Raw genomic sequence first — 19,779 nt, forward strand, 5'->3', positions numbered from 1 at the left:
GGGAGTCCCATTTATACAGCAAGTATTATGCACCTGAGATGCTAAACCTGCCTTTGGACAACAGTTTCAGAAAGCACAAATTAAAGCTGCAGCCATTAAACCACAAAATAATTTTAAGTTGCTGGTGCAGAGCTCCCTGAGTCAGCTGCTTTCCTCCAAAGCTTGTCTGAATTATCAGGTTTTCCTGATACATCACCAAGAAAATTTTTAGTTTACTTCAACCATTCTGGTTTATAACCTGAGCACATGCCAGCTAAAAATATTTTCAAATCTTAGCTCAACTCTCCTTCCTCTGCTGAGCCACAGCTCCTCTCATAGAACTCCCCACTTCAGAAGCACCCCAAAGGAATAATGCCAAAAATGCACATTTTTTGTAGAACTTGATACCACCACTGTGTTTAGTACTAAACCTGTGCAAAGACAGGATTAAAATGAAAGCACAAAGGCATATGGAAAACAAGTCCCTCTGTACCTGAAAGCAACTTTGTAAATGCAAATGCTTACACAACACTTGGCCACATGCTGAGCATTTACTCTTTGCAGAGTCATGTATCAAGACCAGGATTTCTTCTCTCTCCTTCTGCCAAAACCTTTCTTCTACCACATTTACTATATTTTTATAACAAGAAGAAAAAATTGTGCACACAGCACATGACAGAGAGAAAAAAAAATTTGGAACAAATGCTTAAACAGGCAAAGAGCTTTTTGTAAGTCTGGGTAAGAGGATGACTGGCTGAAAAATAAAAAAGTCACACCTTCAAGCTGTACCTTTCATGTAAGGAGAACTCTTCAATCAATGCAAGAACACACAGAAAGGTTCAACAAGTAGGAGCCTCCACATGAAACCACCTCCCTGCAGAGGATCCTGCTGCCCTCTGCACCAAGCCAGACAAACAGACACATCCTGCACTGGCACACCTTTTCCCAGAGAGGACTGGCAAAACCCTGAAGTGATGGGCACAATTACTGTACTGAGAGATTCAAATATATCCTACCAAAAAATCTTTGTTACAAACTCAGGGAACTACATAAATAACCCCAATTTTCACATGCACATTCACCAGAGTCTGTCAAACTATCCATTTTTTAGCAGGTTTAAAAGAAACACTCCAATATACAGTTCCTCAGAAAAGAGAAACCAGAGCTGCCTATTGATTAGGTGTCAGGGCTACCTCAGGAAAGAGGGAAAAAACATAATAGTGGAAACAAAAGTTGCCCATTACATCCTCCCTTCAGAAAGCACAAAGGCTTTAAATACATGAAACCAGCTCGACTGTGTAGTTACCCTCTGAAAGGCTGTCAATTACCTAAATTGGGCTGTGTGGCAGGGAGGAATAAAAATGAGACAGGGTCAAAACAGCTCTGGAATTAATTGGGAGGGGAGAGGGTATATTTCAAAAGAAGGGGAGTTTTCATTCTCGCCCACCTTCCTTCTCCCTCACTCTCCAGCAATCATCATGGCCCAAAGAGACAGCAGAGGAAGATTTCATTAATAAATTTATTTCAACTTTCTTTTCAATGGTGCTAAGAATGTATGCAAATCCATTCATAATTAGGTTTAAAAATTCCATTTCATGGGATAATCAGACTTCAAAAAACTCAATTTTAGTTTTAATCAGATTTTAACAAGGATATTAAGTCCATTTCGTTCAGAAGAGGGAGAAACGGTGAATTTAACACAAAATGTATTCAAGCTTAGCCCTGGGAGATAATTAAATAAAATTAATTTGGCAAGGGTTGTCTGTAAATGGAAACGCTCCAGACAGCAGAGCAGGTTCCTGAAGGAAACAAAAGCAGTTCATTACTGTACAAACAGATACAAAGCTTATTGTTCAGACAGAAGAGAACTGCAGCTCCTCCACAACAGCAGGACAACCTGAGCCCTTGAGCTGCCTCTGACAAATGCAGCAGTGTGTGGAGGAGGAGAAGGTGGTTGTTTCCTTCTTGTTTCAGCTAAGTCCCCACTCCCCTGGCACAGCAAGGAGGGAAAATGCAGGGGACAGCATATACAAACCTAACAATTCCAAATTACTAAGCACAGAAAATTATAAGAAACAATCTAGCGAGAGACAGCTCCTTTAAACTCTAAAAACCCACGTACAAACTTGAGGCTGTCAGCAAGATTTTTGCCAGATATGGTTCCATCAAATTCCATGTAATGATTTAGTCACACCATAGAACTGAATCCCAACTTTATACCAAAAGTATCCCATTCTCCCTGACAAAAACCACAGACTGATACAGATGCTAAAACTTTGGTAATTGTCCTTCTCACGCTGAAATTCTGAAGGGCCAAGTATTTATTTTGTAGCCCTTACAACCTTAGATACAAAAATGCAGTTCTTTTAACATTGTATACCAGATGTCTCTGACAATTATTAGCATCGGATGGGTACCAGAGTATGAAAGTAATTTCTGGAAAACACTCAACTGTGCTGTAGATTCAGACATTCTGGTTTAGGTTTTCATTATATATATATTGGTTAAGGGCTTACCTAAACTTTCCTCCAACACTGGACACTTTTAAGGTTCAGCTGGACCCAGTGCTGGGCCATCTTGTCCAGACCAGGCTTTTGCCAGGAAAGGCTGAACCTTGAGGTCCCTTCCAACCTGGTATTCTACAAATCTGAAAATCTGGTGACCTGGACACACCACCACTGAAAAGAACAGACAACAAAAACCAGACAGATATTTCTGGAAGAGAAAAAACTATTTTAACTATCTAACTACAGTCAAATGACATTGAGAAAGAGCATGTTTATCTTTAGCAGCTGTCACAAGCCATCCAGGGAGGAGCACGTGCATTTCCAAGACCTATGTCTATGCAATTAGGAAAAAAAAAATAATTCGGAGCATTTTTTCACTCTTCCTCTCTACCAGACTTGCAAATATATCACTTATTACAAAGTGCCAATTGCATTTTCCCTTGCCAGGTACTTGCAGACAGGTGAGCCAAAAGGTGTTGTGTGACCTTGACAAGTAGGCCAGCTCTCCAGAAGGCAGGTGATGCCTTTGCCAAAGTCACACTGGAAACCATCAAACCTAAATGAAAGGCTTGTCACAAAATAGGCTTGATGCCATCAACCTTGGCTGCTGCATTTGCAGAAAACCACCTGAAGCCACAGAGCTTTATCTCGGGGAGTACAAAGAGCACCGAGTCAAATGTCATTTGCAAACACAGTAGCAAAACTGAGTATAAAAAACTCCTAACTAGGTTAAAGCATCATCTTCTAATGGAGCCAAGAGCAGAGCTGTGAAGTATTCCCAAAAGCTGTCCCAGTTAAAGCTGACTTCTCTAACTGAGGATGCAGACACTGATATACTAGATATTCTCAGTCAAAGCCAGACACCCATTTCTGCCCTCCTTAGAAAAGTTAGCAGGATTTCCAGCCATCACTGAAGAGCTTGATGTGTATCACAGCAAGAGGATGACTGTTTCATTAAAAGAGAAAATAAATCAACTTGGTCAGCAGGGAATAACTCAAGTAAATCCAGAATTTCATATTTCTTCCCACCCAAAAGATTTATCTTCCCTTTTACTACACTGCTCATATTAGAGTGTCTCTGGAAGACAGTTTAAACAAGTAATAAGAATTCAAAAGCAATTACAACAAGAACAACTTGTGCCAGAAAATGGTTCTTGCAATAGCTGCCCATTACTCCCTGCAGAGACACAGAAATTGTTAACTCTGCTGACAAGGGAGTTGAGAATAATGCAGAGAAAGGGAGTGAGTAAGGATTGAGTCCAAGAGGCACTAAAAAAGCAGAGAAGAGATGCTCAAAATGTGAATCAATACATTTCTAGAAAAGACAAAACCCTGCCTTTTGTTTGGGCTCTGTGACAGATCTGCTCTGCTTATATAGCAAGAGGCAGCAAAAGTTGAGAGCAGCTTCACTGCTGCAGAGCTTTCTACCACTCTGTTCAAAATGGATCATGCTCTTACAAAAACACCATTCTGCAGGACATGACTTCATTAGAAAAAAACCATTTTGCTGCAAGGGGATGACCAAAATACATGCAAAACATCTACTTGAAAAAAATAAGCTTTGCCAATGCACTCCTAGAATTTTACATCAGTGGAAGGGAGGGAGAGAAGGTCCCATTTACCTCCAGCTCTTACCTGCCCTGGCTAAGTGGAAGAGCTGGCATGTTTGATCTCCTTTGTGCTGAGCAGGGCTGGTTTCATTTCCTACAAGCTGCTCTAACCCCACTGAGAGATGCATTTGAAAGCAGGAGCCCTGAGCTCTTATTCCAGGTATGCAGGTCAGCACTTTGAAAACAACCCCCAAGCACTGATTCTGGTGTTCACTACACACAGGGACCCACTCAGCCCCCAACACCTCCCATCTTTGCTTCCAGAATGGGAATCTTTCAAATTATCCCAGCCCCAGTGCTCTTGCCAGCCCAATGCAGTGTTTGCTCTCATTCAGGCTGCTCACTTCAGGCTGTGGGTTTTGTAGGTTAAGACAAAAAACACTTTTCATTTTGTCTCAAACACAAAAAGGCATCATTTATAGAAACAGCAGCAATTTAGGAAGCTCATTTCTAATACCTTACAACTTTGTTGAATATTGTTTCAAATAAGAAAGATTATAGCTGAAAGCAATACACTTTTCTATTTACTCTATGCACACATTAGAGGTCCAAACTGCAAGAGTCTTTACTTTTTAAAAGGGATGGAGGGCACCAACTGAAAATCTTTATACTTATTTAAAATTCATACTGATGAGAACAAACCTTCTAAAACAAAAAATCTGCTTCAGGTCCTGCTCTGGATTTTTCTATCTAGCCCAAGATAGCACTGACACTGAACAGAAATGAGTGAGTAAATAATCCAATCCACCATGCTAATTTCCATGCTATGAGTTATTTTAAAATAACAAACAACACTTACATAATCACAGCTAGTTCAAGAGAACCTTGAGGCACTTATCACATTAATCTTTTAACTCACTAACATTTCAAGTTCACTGTGCCCTTTAAGAAATATTTGAAAATATTGTGCTGTGCTTTTGCTACTCCAAGCCACATGAATTTTTCTCTCTCCAAGCAATGCATGGACAAAGGTATATTTGCAAGAATATTCCCTTTAATAAAGCAGCTTGTGAGGAAAGAGAATATAACTCAGGTAAAGATAAGCTTTCATCAAAAATATTCAGTGGGAAAGCAGTCCCAAGGGAGGACAGATTGGGGCTTCAGGACAAAGCTTACATAATATCTTCACAGGGCACATAAGCAAGCTTGTCAGAGCAGGAGCACTTTAACAATGCTAAAAAACTGAAGTACTGTAATGTTCATACATTTCCAAATTCCTCCTGCCCAAGTTGATGCTGCAATGCTGGCTGTGAGGTACAATTAAAACTGAAAATTTGACCTTTCCTGGCCAATCCAGCGCAGAGCTCCTCACTGCACTGATGACAAAGCAAAGCCAGATGATTAAAGCAGCCCCTTCCCAGCTCCCTCAGAAGCAGCAATCTGTGCTCTAGGCACTGATGAGGTTAAGCACTAACCAGGAGTGAGTCATTCTCAAAACACCATCAAGATAACCTGCACCAAAAACACTCAGAAAAGCTTCTCCAACGATACAAATCATATTTTAGTCTTATCAGCACTGACAGATAAGCTCTTCTTAATAGTTCAGTGCATTTTTCAGCAAACTGTTTATTTCTCAACATGAACAAGGGTCAGCTGCTTTCACACTTCGTGTCCCTGTCTACAGTTTTGTTCTGCATGGGCAGAAAGATGGACATCAGCTGCTTTTACTCATTAAACTCCACTCCCCCTTCTCCATCTCCAGTTTTCAGAAACAAAGCCTGCAATTCCAAACTAAAATGTACTGCCCCTCTTCCTATTCTTGAATACATCCCCTTGTTTACACATTGGCACATCCACATTCAAATGAAAGTGGGATTGAAAAGATCCTTCTAGTTTAGGTCCTGTCCAGTCCATTGCTATAATGAACTCATCTCTTCCATAACCCTGTGGAGCAGAAATTTGGATACCTTTGACTCCAGTGGAAGCTGGATTCAGAACTTTAGTCTTTCTAAAATTAACAACCTCCTTGTAACTGCATTCATGGCAGGGTTACAGCAATTTGATTTAAATGCCAGTGTAAGTCCTAAGGATAGCTGGTTCCTTTTCTCACCAGTATGGATCCCCCCTCCTTCTCCTCCCTTCTATCCATCAACTTCCTGGCAGCAATTACATCTCCCACCAGACTCTGCCAGAGGCTGCTCCATTCCACACTCAGGAATGGCCCCCAGGCTCCTGCTCCTTCCAGGAGCCACTTTCTGCATCCCCCACCATCTTCCTCCACACTGGGTGACCACAACTCTGAGCAGCATCTCCCAAGCCCCTTGAACGCTTTCACCTCCATGGCAATTTTTCTCCTGGTGACTCTCCTGTGTGAGAATGAACAGTGATTTTAACAAACACACAGCCCTTCTGGTCCTTTCTACTGCATGTGCTACGTTTTCCAAAAGAAGTTTGCATTCAGCTCCCAATTCCATGGAGCACTGTGCTTTGTTTCATTGAATTTTGTCCCATTTCTGCACTCTAATCCTCAGGGTCATTCAGTTCTGCATATCCAGCTTTTGTGTATTTATGAATCCTCTGAACTTGGCATCATTAGCCAAGTTTTATCAGCACACACCAAATTTTTGCACCAAAACCATTAATAGAAATACTAAATAAAGCAGATCCTAAGGCTAATCTTTGAGGAATTCTACTTATCCTTGCATTTTCCTTTCAACAATACTGAATCTATCCCTGCTTAAACAATTCTTATACATCCTACAATTCTTCTAATAATTTCCATCTTCTCCTCCATGGTTTATACTTCCCCAAGTGGTTCCTGTTTCAGTGAAGTTCAAAGAAATAAGATTTATTGTGATTTATTTGATAATATAATCAATTCTCTAGACAAAGAAAGCTGTTACATCAGTCTGGAAGAATCCATCTTGGTACTCCTTGATCCAATGAAGAGGGAGATTCCTTGCCCTGCAGCTAAAGGCCATGCCCAGGAGTACAGGGGAGCAGCACACAAGAGTTTGATTCCTTACTGAAACATTTGGTTTTGCTTCTGTTCAAAAAGGGCCTCTGCATTAGGGAAGAGCTTTGAAAAAGACATTGCTATGCTAAAACAAAATCATCCCCAATATGCATGTATGGGATGTGCATTTTTGTTTAAAAGTTTCCCTGCAAAAGCAAAACTTTGGGAGTAAGTGAGGGATAATGTACTGCACATCTAAGGGCACATCAACAGCCCCAGCTTAAAATTTAGAGCTGAAATACTGAAAGATGCTAAAATGGAAATGGAACGGTAAAATTAAAACTGAGCTGGAGATTACAGTGGTTATTGGGTTTTTGGAAACGATCAAATGATAGGCTGAATAAAAATCAAGCACAAGCATTTGAGCTGTCTGACAGGACCAAACCATCCCCTTGCTGATTAGTCTCTGCTATTTAAATGATAATTTCACTTAAAGGCAAACAGGGCTGCCTAATGCAATGAAAGTGGCTCTTTAGAAGCGTCTGTATTTTTGAAAGCTTCTCCTTCACAGCAGAGTGAACAGCAAAGTTGGAGCCATTTACACATAACATGGGTCACTACATGCTGCAGGGAGCCAAAGCAACTTTTACCAACTGTTTGCCAACAGTGTCAAACAATACTGTGTAAGAAGTCAAGGCAAGAAATCCAGCAGTAGCTCAAAATGGAGTGTCTGGCTGGTGAGCCCCCCATGGCAAATGAAACACCTGCTATGGAGCAGACAACACCAGCACACGTTGCTAAATTACTCTCCACACAGTTCTTGGACTCAAACTACTGAAGTTCCTCAAATCACCTTTCAGCACAGATGGACAGTGTGCTAAGCTATTGCTTAACAGCTTTTTCTGTCTCCAGAATGGCAGATCTGTGATCCTGGGAAGACAATCTCTTGAACTGCTCCCAGAGCTTTGAAATGCAAAGCAAGGACAGATATATTTTTGATCTGAGCTTGCTTACTTCTCACTCTGATTATCTGATTATACATTACAGCCTTGCTCTGCTTCAATGTCAGGTGCTCATCTGTTTTATTTTATACTCTTCCTATCTCTCCTTTAGCCTCCAGAGTTATTACTCTGATATATTCAAATGGAAATAAAAGCATTAATGGCAAAGGAGAAAGAACACTAATATTTTTGAACATCAGAGATAAGTACAGCATTCTTTGGAGAAAATTAGTATCAGATAGGAAAGTCTGGCAGGAAGTTTTGTCCAGCCTTTCAGTGAAGAACTGTAAAACACAGAACTAACAACACTTAAAGATACCTATGAAAAGTGGTTGCTTTATTAAACTAAGTGGATAAACCCCAAGGCAATGGGAGAAAACTAAACTCTGGTTAAAGCACAGATTTGACATCCACTTCCAAGCATCACATTGAAATGCATTCCTCCCAACACCCAAACATGAACTGAAGCCTCCCAAAACTGCATCTGACTGCTCTGAAGCCTGGAGCTTCAGAATTGAGATGACAAAGGAGCATTTTCCCCCCATGAGGCACAGTAAGAGTTCTGTCACGGAAAGCTAAAACCTAAGGCAGCGTGGAAAGTGAGGAATAATGTACATTTTAAAACAAGAGAACAGAATAATGAAGAACAAAAGAGCTTAGAGCAATACTCCAGCATATGCTGCATGTCACATTCAACAGGTGACAGCTTCCTCCACGACTTCTCTATGCAAAAATTGGTGGCTTCAGCACATGCACAATTAGTGTAAGAAAACCACAAGGAGTTTTTTCTTTACACTTGTAACTCACTCTAAAGCCAAAGATGCCCTTTGGAACTGTTCAGGCACTTCCCCCTCAAGAAGCTGCTGAGGCAGTGCTTTCATCTTTCACACATGCCAAGCCCTACAAATACTGAGCACGTAGCCTTTATTTCTATATTTCTATATAAACACAATGATTACCCTCATCATCCCTTCCACATCCCCTGCCCTGCTTTGGAACAGCACAACTATTTATGCACCAACACAGGAGACCTGATGAGGGAACAGATCAGGAATGGGATTGCTGTTTCCCTTTCCAGACTGCTTTTTTGCTCTGCAAGGACAACTCTTTCAGCTGCAGAGTTCACACAACCTGAAGGTACCAGGTAGGAATAGAATATTTTAAGACAGACACTGGAGTCAGAAGCCCCAGATGAGACAGGAATGGCAGAGCTGCTCTAAACTGGGACTAACTCATTCTGGTAGAACAATGCAAGGGAAATTCAGTCAGTATTAATTCCTGTGCAGAAGCCAAGAGAAAGCCCTATTCTGAGGGATTTGGGGGAATATTAGCAACCTGCATACCCTGGCCCTCTTCAGAGAGTGAATTCTTTAGCATTTCCCAAATCTTCACCTTCAGTAGAAGGCAAAAAAGTAACAGTAAAATGCAGTACTGCGCTTGTACAGGACAACAGCAGATAACCCATCCATGAGGTAAGCTGAGACCTCATAACTGTAAAAGTTTCTCTAGCAAGCACAGTGCTTTTTGGTTGTTTGGGTTTTTGGTGCTTGTTTGTGGTGGTTTTTAATTACTTGTTCCCCTACACAGCATTTATCTCCCTACTGGGTACCCTGGGAATTCCCACTGTGAGGAGACAGTTTGTTTTACACTGGGAATCTTGTAAACAGCAGTCATGCAAATTTCAGTCTGTTCACAGATCATAAATTACAACTATTTATGAAAAACTAAGACACAGAACATGAAGCTTCAATATCCTCATACTATGCTAATCCTAATTTTCTCTTCCAATTAAGGACACAGTTATAAAGCTGGGGGCCACCAGTGGCCAACCCAGACAAACCAAACTCCTCACCCTCCCTAACAGAGAAATTAGCACTGTAGTTCAGGGCAGTGGTACAGTTACAGGGGGCAGCCAGCACCAAATGCTTTTAATTACACTGATTTCTTGCTTGGTGACAAAAGACCACAGGGCTACAATAGGCTATCCCATAAAAATATTTGCTCCACTATGGAATGATCATGCCAGAATTATGGCATTACTGGAACCAGCAACAATAACCCTCAGTCTTGTCTTGATTGGCTGCAGTTAATTAAGTATCCAGAGTAACATGAGTAATTCAAATTATTTCAACATGCACTACTTTGTATATCTGTCAACAGATTTTTTTTTAACCAGTAACTACTTACTCATAATGGACATTCAGAGAAAGACAAATTACTACCTTGTGAGAAAGGAAAAGATTATGAGCCTCATTCACTACTGCAAAGATATTCAATGCCTTGGATGGAAGAGAGTGCACAGTAGCTAAGCATAGTTAATCAAGATTCAAAAAGGAAAGTAGAGAACTCAAATATTCTCCTTTTTCTTCTATTCACTGAAAAAAAAGAGCACTAATCCACCACTAAATGCAGAATCAAGAAATCCGATTCCCTTTCCCTCTCTCCCTCCCTTCCCCCAGCTCCCAAAGCAGAATGTGCATAGAAGGACTTCCCGTACTGAGTGTAGCACCTGGGTAATTACGAACTACAACTGTGCAAACCACTGTACTAAATAGAGATGCTTGCCACTTAATTAAACCCTTTCTTAGAGAGGAAATGCATACACATTCACACTATCTCCTCTCTTAATTGGTCTCAGACACTGCAGGAAGTTAGTCCCCAAGATTTGTCAGGCAGCCAGCTCACAGATGTTTCAGAAAGAAAACCAGGTCAGCATTCCCAGGTTCACTTCTTTGGCTCGAGGCGACAGGTCAGCAGATCAGTGTCTGCTGTCTGCAGCTGGCAGCTCCACCACTGGCCCAAATTCCTGCCAAACTGCATTTCCCTTGGCAGGCCTGGCCTGGCCAGTGAGCTCCCCAGACAGCCCCAGGAGATGGCACTGCTGCAGCCACCTGCACTCACCCCAGAGGGCTCTGTGGGCACTCCCCAAACCCAGGGAACCCCAAGTGTCTCTGGGTCAGCCTCACCCCACCAGCACAGGGGGCCAGGACCTGCCTGACACAAGAACTGCAGTGGGATGTGACTCAGAACACCCAAGCCCATGACCAGAGTGTCTGAGCTCCACACAAGAGTCCAAGCACACTTCTCTTTCTGATACATCAGCTCCACCTCTAATTTCCACACTGTATTCCATGGCCCATCAGAAAAGGACAACTGAGATCCTTATTGTGGAAAAAGCCAAAATTATTCTGAAGAGTTGTATGAACAAAATCTTTTGTTTTTTCCTACACATGAACACCAAGCCTGAGCTGACAGTACCACTGGAAAAAGAAAACAGTGCTCCAAAAAAGAAACACTGACTTAAATAGGCCATGATCAATATATTTGATCACCAATATAAAGTAACTCTGCTGTGTATACAAAGATCTTTGAACCCAGCAGATGAATCTGTAAAAACTTTATATTCATTACTTCCATTAAAAAAAACATGAAGCAATATAGGAAAAAAAACAAACCCTGTATCACACACTACTTTTTATTACCTCAAAAAAGAAAAAAAGCTTGGACTAAAACTCCTCTGAAGCTGTTGTTTGTGACCCACCTGGCAGCCTTCACCCACTTGTATGACTCCTCAGCCAAACTCCAACCTTTCAAAGCTTGCAATCTTCTACCACTTATGGAATAACACAAAGACAAATTTAAACCTTGTCAGCTGCTATCAGTGGCTATCAGTACCTTCAGTATCTGAGTTACTGCCTCAGCTTTAACAAATACCTGATGCACATCTTTTTCCATCATTCAGTACTCCAGGGTATATCTATTTATGGATAGCAAATCAGTTGCTAAATTCATTAGAGGACAAAAACAATATCAACCAAACACAGACAAACAGCAGCAAAAGAGGCTTATTTAGATTAATAGCTCACAGAACAAGCACCCTCATTTTTTATTTGGGCATCCTCTACATGCTGCAGAAGGGAAAGGCAGAACAACAATAACACTGCTCTGAAAATGCAATTCTAAGGCTTGGGGTGGGGAGAAAAGAACCAGGCTGTGAAGAACTCCTATTAAACAACACAAAATTAAGAATACATGGTGTAAACATGAAGTTTACAAAGTCTGCTAGAGAAACAGCTTCATATTCCATTAGAGAAACCTGCACAAACCATTTTCATACCAAGGTACAGCCCGGAGTACCGGGCAGGGAGACGGTGAGTGGATGCAGGCAGCATGAAAGGGAGTTTAAAAGTTCTGCCGGCAGCAGTTAGGAGTTTTCCTGAGCGCAGCTGTCCCTTCCCAAGGCTGATGGATTCACACCGGGCTGAACCCCAGGCTGGAGCGAGCCCGGTCCTTCCCCTGCAGGAGAGCGGGCGCCATCTCGTGGGAGTTCTGAGCTTTGTCACCCAAATAAAGCCACGGCTGTCACCCAAAACCAGCCCCAAGTATTTTTCTGTTAAAATAGATTAACTGTTAATTAGCAGTAGAGGAACTGCCTGGAAAATATCTCTAAGCTAATAGTTCAATGCCGAAAAAACAAGCGAGTGTGTCACATTAACATGGTTTGTCAGTGAAGATGGTCAACAATGCAATTACTCAAATACTTGATTTTGAAGAAATATAAACTACATCAGCACATCCTGGAGAGACAGAGTATAAGAAGTTTGTTTTCTCAACACAACCCTTTCCTAATAAAAGTCCTAAAAAAGCTGTGTATAAATATCCTTCTATAGGACAGTGCACTCCAAAATAAATAAGACTTTCTGCTCACAGAGCAAGAATTTAACTTTTGTGGTTTTTATCCCTTTACAGCTGAAACCAATTCTGCAGCAGAAGTATCAAGTCAGAGCAACACATGACAAATGTATGAAAATCCCTGGCAGCATAACAGTAACACACAAAAAAGACCTAGATCCACAATAAAAACCAGAGCCAACTATATTGGCAAGGTAGGCAGAAACAAGCTCAAGAAATCCAAAGGACATATAACTGAACACAAGAAAGAGGACACAGATTTATAATGTGTACACACGAACCATATATAGCACATATGATGAGTCCTATTTTCTTATTTATCTACTGCACAGCACAGGGATATTTTGCTATAGAGCCACAGCTGTCTTGGTTTCCACTGTTTATGAAGAGAGAGAAAGCCCAGGAGCTTACAAGTGGAATCCAGAACGAGCAAACAGAAGATTAGCCAGAGTCAACTGTTAATGAACTTGTTTTCCCCCCACAAGGTGAAGCATTATAAACACTCTTCCATTGTCACCAAAAAGAGACCAGTACTAAAAACAGTTGGATTACCACTACACTCCTGAAAGCTGCACCTCCTTCCCAAGTATTATTACATAAAATTACACTGCAAGGGCTGATCATAAGCCAATCTGACAAAAAGCCTGCTGGGAGCAGGCAATCAGTGAACAGCAACCACTGAGAGCAGACACTGAACAAGCCCTGTGGAAGTGCTGGAGGAAATGAAAAATCATCCTCTGCTAAAACGCCACACACTGCATGCACTTCCCTTATATCCTCTGTACCAATAAAGAACCTGATAAGAAAAGATGAGAAATCCTAATTTATTCCCTCTTCCCCTTTCTTATCTAGTTATTAGCAAACAGAACATTCCTCTGGCTCTTTGGGACAATCAGCCAACTTGTTCCCGTTTCTTTTCTGCTATGAGATGGGCAATTAACTCTTCTCAAACTTTCACCAACAGCATTTTCCAGGATCCAACCAGGACAATGATCTCTCACCATCTTCATCACCTTCACAAAAATTAATGTAATTCATGCTGTAAGAAGTCTGAGCAAGAAAAGAAAAAGAACAATAAGGGAGGGAGGGAGAAATCATCCAGTCCCACTTGCTCCAATTACATGAAAAGATGATCTTTGTCAAGAGCAATTCCCCTTTCTGTAGAAGGTGCCATTAATAGCACTAAACAATATGGCCCAATCACAAAACTAGCACTTCACAGTGAATATTCTGATTTTAAATGAAGGAGTTATTAGACTTCAACAGGCAGAATCACTTGGTTCCATTTCTCTCCCACTGTGAAATTACCTCGTTAAACCTTTAACAGCTTGAGGTAAGTAAAAAGCTTTTACTCCAAAAGGTTTTGTGAAAAGGATCCCTACAATTTCTGTCCATACCTTACCATAGGAGACTTAGCATAATTCCATCTTCATCTAAATGTATGGATCCTCAGCAGATGCAGGAGAGAACCTCAAGCTTGCTACCTACCAGCAGGCCTCAGGAAAAGGTTTGTTACCCTCATTAAACAGAAAACACTGAGGAAATTAAGGGAGCTTTCCCAAGTGGGAACACAAGTATCTTTTACATGAAGCACAGATGTGTAGAAACCATCTGTGCATTTCCAAACAATCCCAGCAGTGTGCAGACACAGCTCTGTGGCTGGGTATGTGGAATGAGTGGAATGGAGAAACAACTGGCAAGATGAGGTTCTGCTGCTCATGTTTTCAGCTTTGACCCAATGTGAAAAGTGATCAATCCTCTTATCAATTATTTACAAAGAAGCATCTCCTTTTCTCATGTAATAGCACTGTAAATATTTAGAGAAAATAAAACAGTGTTGAAATATGGCACACAAAAGACTCATATATACACAGAAAATGATCAGAAATTCCACTATTTCCAGCTCCTTTTTATACCACATACACAGGGACCTTAAAAAATCTGGTTCACTGCTCCAGATGTCAGGAGGAGCTGTTGAGTACCAGCACAAAGACCAGCTGGTGTTAGAAAACACAACTGGGGAGTGGCTTTGACAAAATAACTAAAATAACAACATTTCTTCAGCTGCTTTAGGGAAAGAAAGTCACAACATGATCTAGCAGCTAATTTTGACATCCAGATTTCATGGGAAATATGTTTACAATAGTTTGCCACAACTAGCACACATTCTCTTCTCTGGACATCTAAAATTCTTAGAAATTCACTTATTAAGCATGTGGAATCTCTTAACTAAATAAAAATGCAGCTATACACAAAAGGTTTCAAGAATTCAAAATTGATCCCCAGCCTCAAAGACATTACTCAAGGTTACTTGGTGAAACACATTTCTTAGATTTCAAAGTTACTTTAAAAATTGTGTTATCTTATTTTCTTCTCATATATAATGAAATGTACTATATAATGAATGTACATGAAGAAGGGACAGAAAGAAAGCATGGCCAACACACTTAAGAGATCAGTCAGAAGATTAAGAGGAAAGGGCTTAAAAGTCTTACTTCCCTCCAGAGCTGTGATCACATACCTGATATTTAAACCAGTGCTCTGATCCAGTTTCTCCCAGCTTTGTAATTTTCCCAGAAGTTTCTAAAGTGGAGATTAAAAGTAGAGTTAGACATAGACACGTGTTCTAACAGCTCACCAGAGCTGTTAGAAAACTCAAAACCAGAGTTTTCTCATAATCCTCCATGCAAAGTCAGTGTCATTCCTTCTCCTCCTGTGGATTTTCTGATCTTATCCAGCATTTTGGGTTTGTCATTCTGCAGCCCTGGGTACCAAGGTTCTTCACACACATGTTTGACGCCACCATGTCTGGGTAGAGCTTGATGCCAGAAAAAGCCTTTCCAGCAGAAGAAAGGTAACAGAGACACATCAAGGCTAAAATAGACACTATGATGAGATTATTCTGTACACAAAATCTCCAGCTGAACAGTAAATATCCTTTTTGCCTTTTACCCCTTCCTTACCATGACTCCCCTCATGGTGACTTTCCAGTTTGGGAATGTCTGGTTTGAGTCCATTAACTAAAGGAGATATCATATCTTAAGTAACACAATACAGGAAGAGCCTAAAAGTCAGACCAGGCAATAGAGGAAACTCCTGTCCTGTTCATCCACCAGATGTTCGCAGCTCCTCACCTCATTTTCCAATTCCACAGTCACGAGCTGTGCTTGGACTTTCTCATAGCGCTCCAGCTTTCTTTGGAGACCTTCCACCTCCTCTTTAAGCAAACCATTGTTTTCTTTCATTTCCCTGTGATGAAGAGAGAGACAGTTACTAGAGATTCATGCAAGGCAATTCCCTTTCACAAACTTTCTGATATACAGGAATCCCATGGGAATCATGACATTCAACTGACTCACTTCTATAACCTTCACAGCAAAGCCACTGCTACCAAAAAAATACAGTTTTATTGAAATTAATTTTTTATACTCTAAATACCATCCTAATTATGCCCAAACAAGCTGAAGCTTTGTGTCTGCTTTACTATTTGTCCAAACAAGGGTGACAAAAGACTCCAAACTCTGCTTTTCAGTCTGACTGGAACACAGCAAGCTGTACAGACCTGGGCTTTGGAGCACTGCTTGGTTTTACTTCAATAGAGGTGTACAAGGGTGAAATATATCTGTACAAAAGCAAATGACCTTTAATCTGTTGGTATGTTCCAGTGTAGAAAAAAAGCATGAGAAAAAATTCCAAGACTACCAATTTAAAATTATAATGAAATAATTACAAGACCAAAACCTAGGAAAACTACTTAATTAAAAAAAAAAAAAAGCTGGCAAGATGACTCGTGTAATTTTTTAAAAAGACAAATAACAATAACAACAAACACCCAAAACTTTAAGGCAATTTATTTCACATTATATTTAATTTTTCAAACTGATTGCCACTTTGACAATCCAGAATGCCTACCATACCCAATGGCTGTATCAGAGTTTAGAAATTTAAACAAGACACTTTCTAAACATTATGCTGGAACAACAGGCCTTTAAAACAGTGGTAACAATAGCTAAGCAAAACCACTTCTTAAAGGAATGTTCAGCTGCCTCTTTCCCCTACAGGAAATTCTTTCCCCAGTCTGTATGGAGTTCATCATTCCATTTAAACATTGAATTTTGTTCTAACAATCCAAAATCACCACCCAGAACAATGAAGTCACATTCTGTGAGGCTCCTGTGTTCAAGAAGATTTCTCAGATCCTCTCATCTAGTAAGCACCATGACACTGCTCAATTCATAGGCAGTATTTATATTAAAGACTTCCTCCTGAGCTTTCCCATGTGGAAACCCTAAAGAGGGATGTAAAGGACACACAGTGCAGCTGTAGCATGTACAGAAGAACACAACCCTCAACACCTGAGCCCTTCCTTCACCTGAAGTAGGCGTTTTCCTCCCTGAGCTGGCGCAATTCACGCTCCATTTTTGGGAAACGAGCCAGTTCTGCCTTCATGTTCTTGACAATCACAGCATCATGCTCCTGCTGGGACAGCTTCTGCTCCAGATCCTGGAAAACAAGGGATGAGAACAGGACAGCAGTGAGTAAGTTGGAATTTGTAAGAGCCATTTCTGCTTTGTACCTTTTAAGCTCAAATCAAGGACTGGAATGAAGTTGGAAGGGAACTCAGGAGGTCATGTGGTCCAATCCATGCTCAAAGCAGGGATGACTCTTGTTGCACTTTAAACACCTGGGCTGGTCTCTTCTCTCTACACCTGCTCAATCCAAGTTCACAACAAAAAAACCCTCAGTTACTCATTAAAATGATCTTCTATAAACTGAACCAAATCTGTGATTTTCTTGTCCTCTATCCCTCCACCAACAAAGTGGGACCATTGGAATAACCTGCAAGAATTAGGTACAGAAAGAAACACTAATATGCATTTCAATATTATGGTAAATGTTGGGGCACTTTCCATTAAAAACCCAAATTATTTAGGGTTGTGTTGCAGACTTATATCCTGTTTTCCATCTTTTCATTTCCATGGAGAAAGTCTCCCCTTGCTGGCCATCAGGTTGCTTTCACAGCAAGGCAGTGCCACTGTCAGCACTGCTTAAACCAAAGTAACTCCAACATCTGCCTCTGCAAGGAAAACAAGATAAATAAAAAGGATACACTCCCACCAACCTATGTGCTCATTTGGAAGCACAAAAAGCATCTCTACACTGATGTTTAAGATAGTGTAGTTTTGAAAGCTTTACAAGTAATTGCACTTTCTAAACACAACTGCAGAGGAAGGATTTTCTGGGAAGCAGAAAATAACTGTAGCTCATCACACACCATTTGAAAAAAGATCAATCTAGAAGCAGTCTTTTGCAGAGCAAATTTGTGCTGTGGCACAAGACCAAAAAAAGCATTCCTACAGAGCACTGCTTAAGGATATAAATCACCTTTCTATAGAGAAAGGATGCTTTTTTCAATCAATTGATACAACAAAGTGTCATGTTACAGCTAATTGTGGATAGCCTGGTCCACCCAAGCTCAACTCTTGCTAGCAACCAACTCAGGTACTTACATAACAAATTAACCTTTTACATCTGCAACAGCCAGGTTTTTAAAAAGCAGTGTTCTGCTCTTCCACTGAAGGAATTAAAATCTAAAGCTATATAGGTCACAAAGTTTCTTACCTTAATCTTCTGTTCATATTCTGTCAGTAAGGACTGGCTTGCTTGCAGTGTCTGGATTTGCTGACTTGCCTCCTGCCATTTCCTGTCAGATGAAGACACAAGAGGCACTTGAGCACCCAGAATTCAGGTACCACAAATAACCCACCTTCAGAAGTCTCTGACCAACAGAGTCAAACAGCACTACCAAGGTAAATGCTGCTCTTATATAACATTTGCTCTTTCAATCTCACACTCATATCAGCTCCCTCGTATTTAGAGACAAAAATATCCATTCATTTTAATAAAAAGAAGCATATTGAGAAAAATACAAAAAAATCAAGCCACTTAACTCTAAGAGCAACAAATATATACTCAGAATAAACAAAATTTCACAACTTAGAAATTGAAGAGTTGAAGTTAGCAAGCAAGAAGAAACACTCATAACTTTCAATTACCCCTCCACTATGAATTAAGGTTTCATATTACTGCTCTGTTTAGTCCATAAAGTTCAGATCAGTCTTTCCCACCCATGTGCCTTCTGGTAACTCTCCACTGAAAACACGAAACATCACTGAGATTTAAAGCTCAAGTTTGTGGGGTTTTTTCCTTAAGGTACAATTAAAATTGCACCTCAGAGTTGGTTTCAAACAATAGCTATAACCTGCACACCCAGATCAAAGAGCCCCTTTGAAGAGCAGAAATCAAACACAGTTGAAAGTTTTCTGAGTGATGACAGCTGCACAAGACTGAAGTTCTGTTTGCCTTTTTCTCCCTACAGTCATTCATCCCTTGCTTACTTTTTTTCAACATCCAGCTGCTCCATCAGTTCCTGCTTCTGAGAGTCTTGGCTTGTCATCTGCATCTCTTGGTTCATTATATTCCATTGCAGCTCTGATATTTTTCCTTTTAATACAGTGATTGTCTGAATTAATGGGAAAAAAAAAAGCATAAACACACAAGGCTGTGACTTTCCAAGTCAGATATTATGAATGATGACAGAAATAATATCCAACTAAAAAGTACTAACACAATCTTAGAAACAAACCCACACTCCTGCAAACCTTCAGACCTGCAAACCTACCTCAAACAAATAAAAGAGAAAATAATTTTGAACTTTGCCATCCAAATTGTCATTTGCATTATCCTTTAAATGGGTGACCTCAAACTGGCATGAAAAAATATCAAACTTTAAAGTTAGGTGATGTTTTTTTCTAAATATATTAACTCTAAATAAAAGCTCACAGGTTTGTTTCCAATAGCCATTACTCAGCTCCCTGTAACAGAGAAAAAGAGAAATATCTCAAAACATCACATATGCATTGTGTCTTCTAGACAGACAGACAGGTAGAGTTCTCATCTTGATACTGATAGGAAGAAAATACAGACACAGAACTGCAGCACACATCTTTTAGGTGGGTTTAGTTTCTCTAATGTACCATCACTGATAACTGGAACATTAAATCTGTTTACCTGCTTTATCACATTGCTACATT

The 19,779-nt window shown here is 40.4% G+C and overlaps 1 protein-coding gene across 4 annotated transcripts in view; it reads right to left on the reverse strand.

Annotated features, from left to right (window-relative positions):
• The window catches only part of MAD1L1 (mitotic arrest deficient 1 like 1), a 352,355-nt gene that overhangs the window by 325,201 nt on the left and 7,375 nt on the right, over positions 1-19,779 (reverse strand). For all 4 annotated transcript variants that reach the window (XM_066561061.1, XM_066561059.1, XM_066561060.1 and 1 more), the window contains exons 5-9: positions 19,084-19,208; positions 18,308-18,389; positions 17,058-17,188; positions 15,820-15,934; positions 15,207-15,268 (exon numbers count right to left, since the gene is read on the reverse strand). In XM_066561061.1, coding sequence (XP_066417158.1) covers positions 15,207-15,268; positions 15,820-15,934; positions 17,058-17,188; positions 18,308-18,389; positions 19,084-19,208 — 515 coding nt within the window. The remainder of the gene's footprint in view (positions 1-15,206; positions 15,269-15,819; positions 15,935-17,057; positions 17,189-18,307; positions 18,390-19,083; positions 19,209-19,779) is intronic.

The sequence above is a fragment of the Molothrus aeneus genome, chromosome 16 (genome assembly GCF_037042795.1).
Source record: "Molothrus aeneus isolate 106 chromosome 16, BPBGC_Maene_1.0, whole genome shotgun sequence".
NCBI lineage: Eukaryota > Metazoa > Chordata > Aves > Passeriformes > Icteridae > Molothrus > Molothrus aeneus.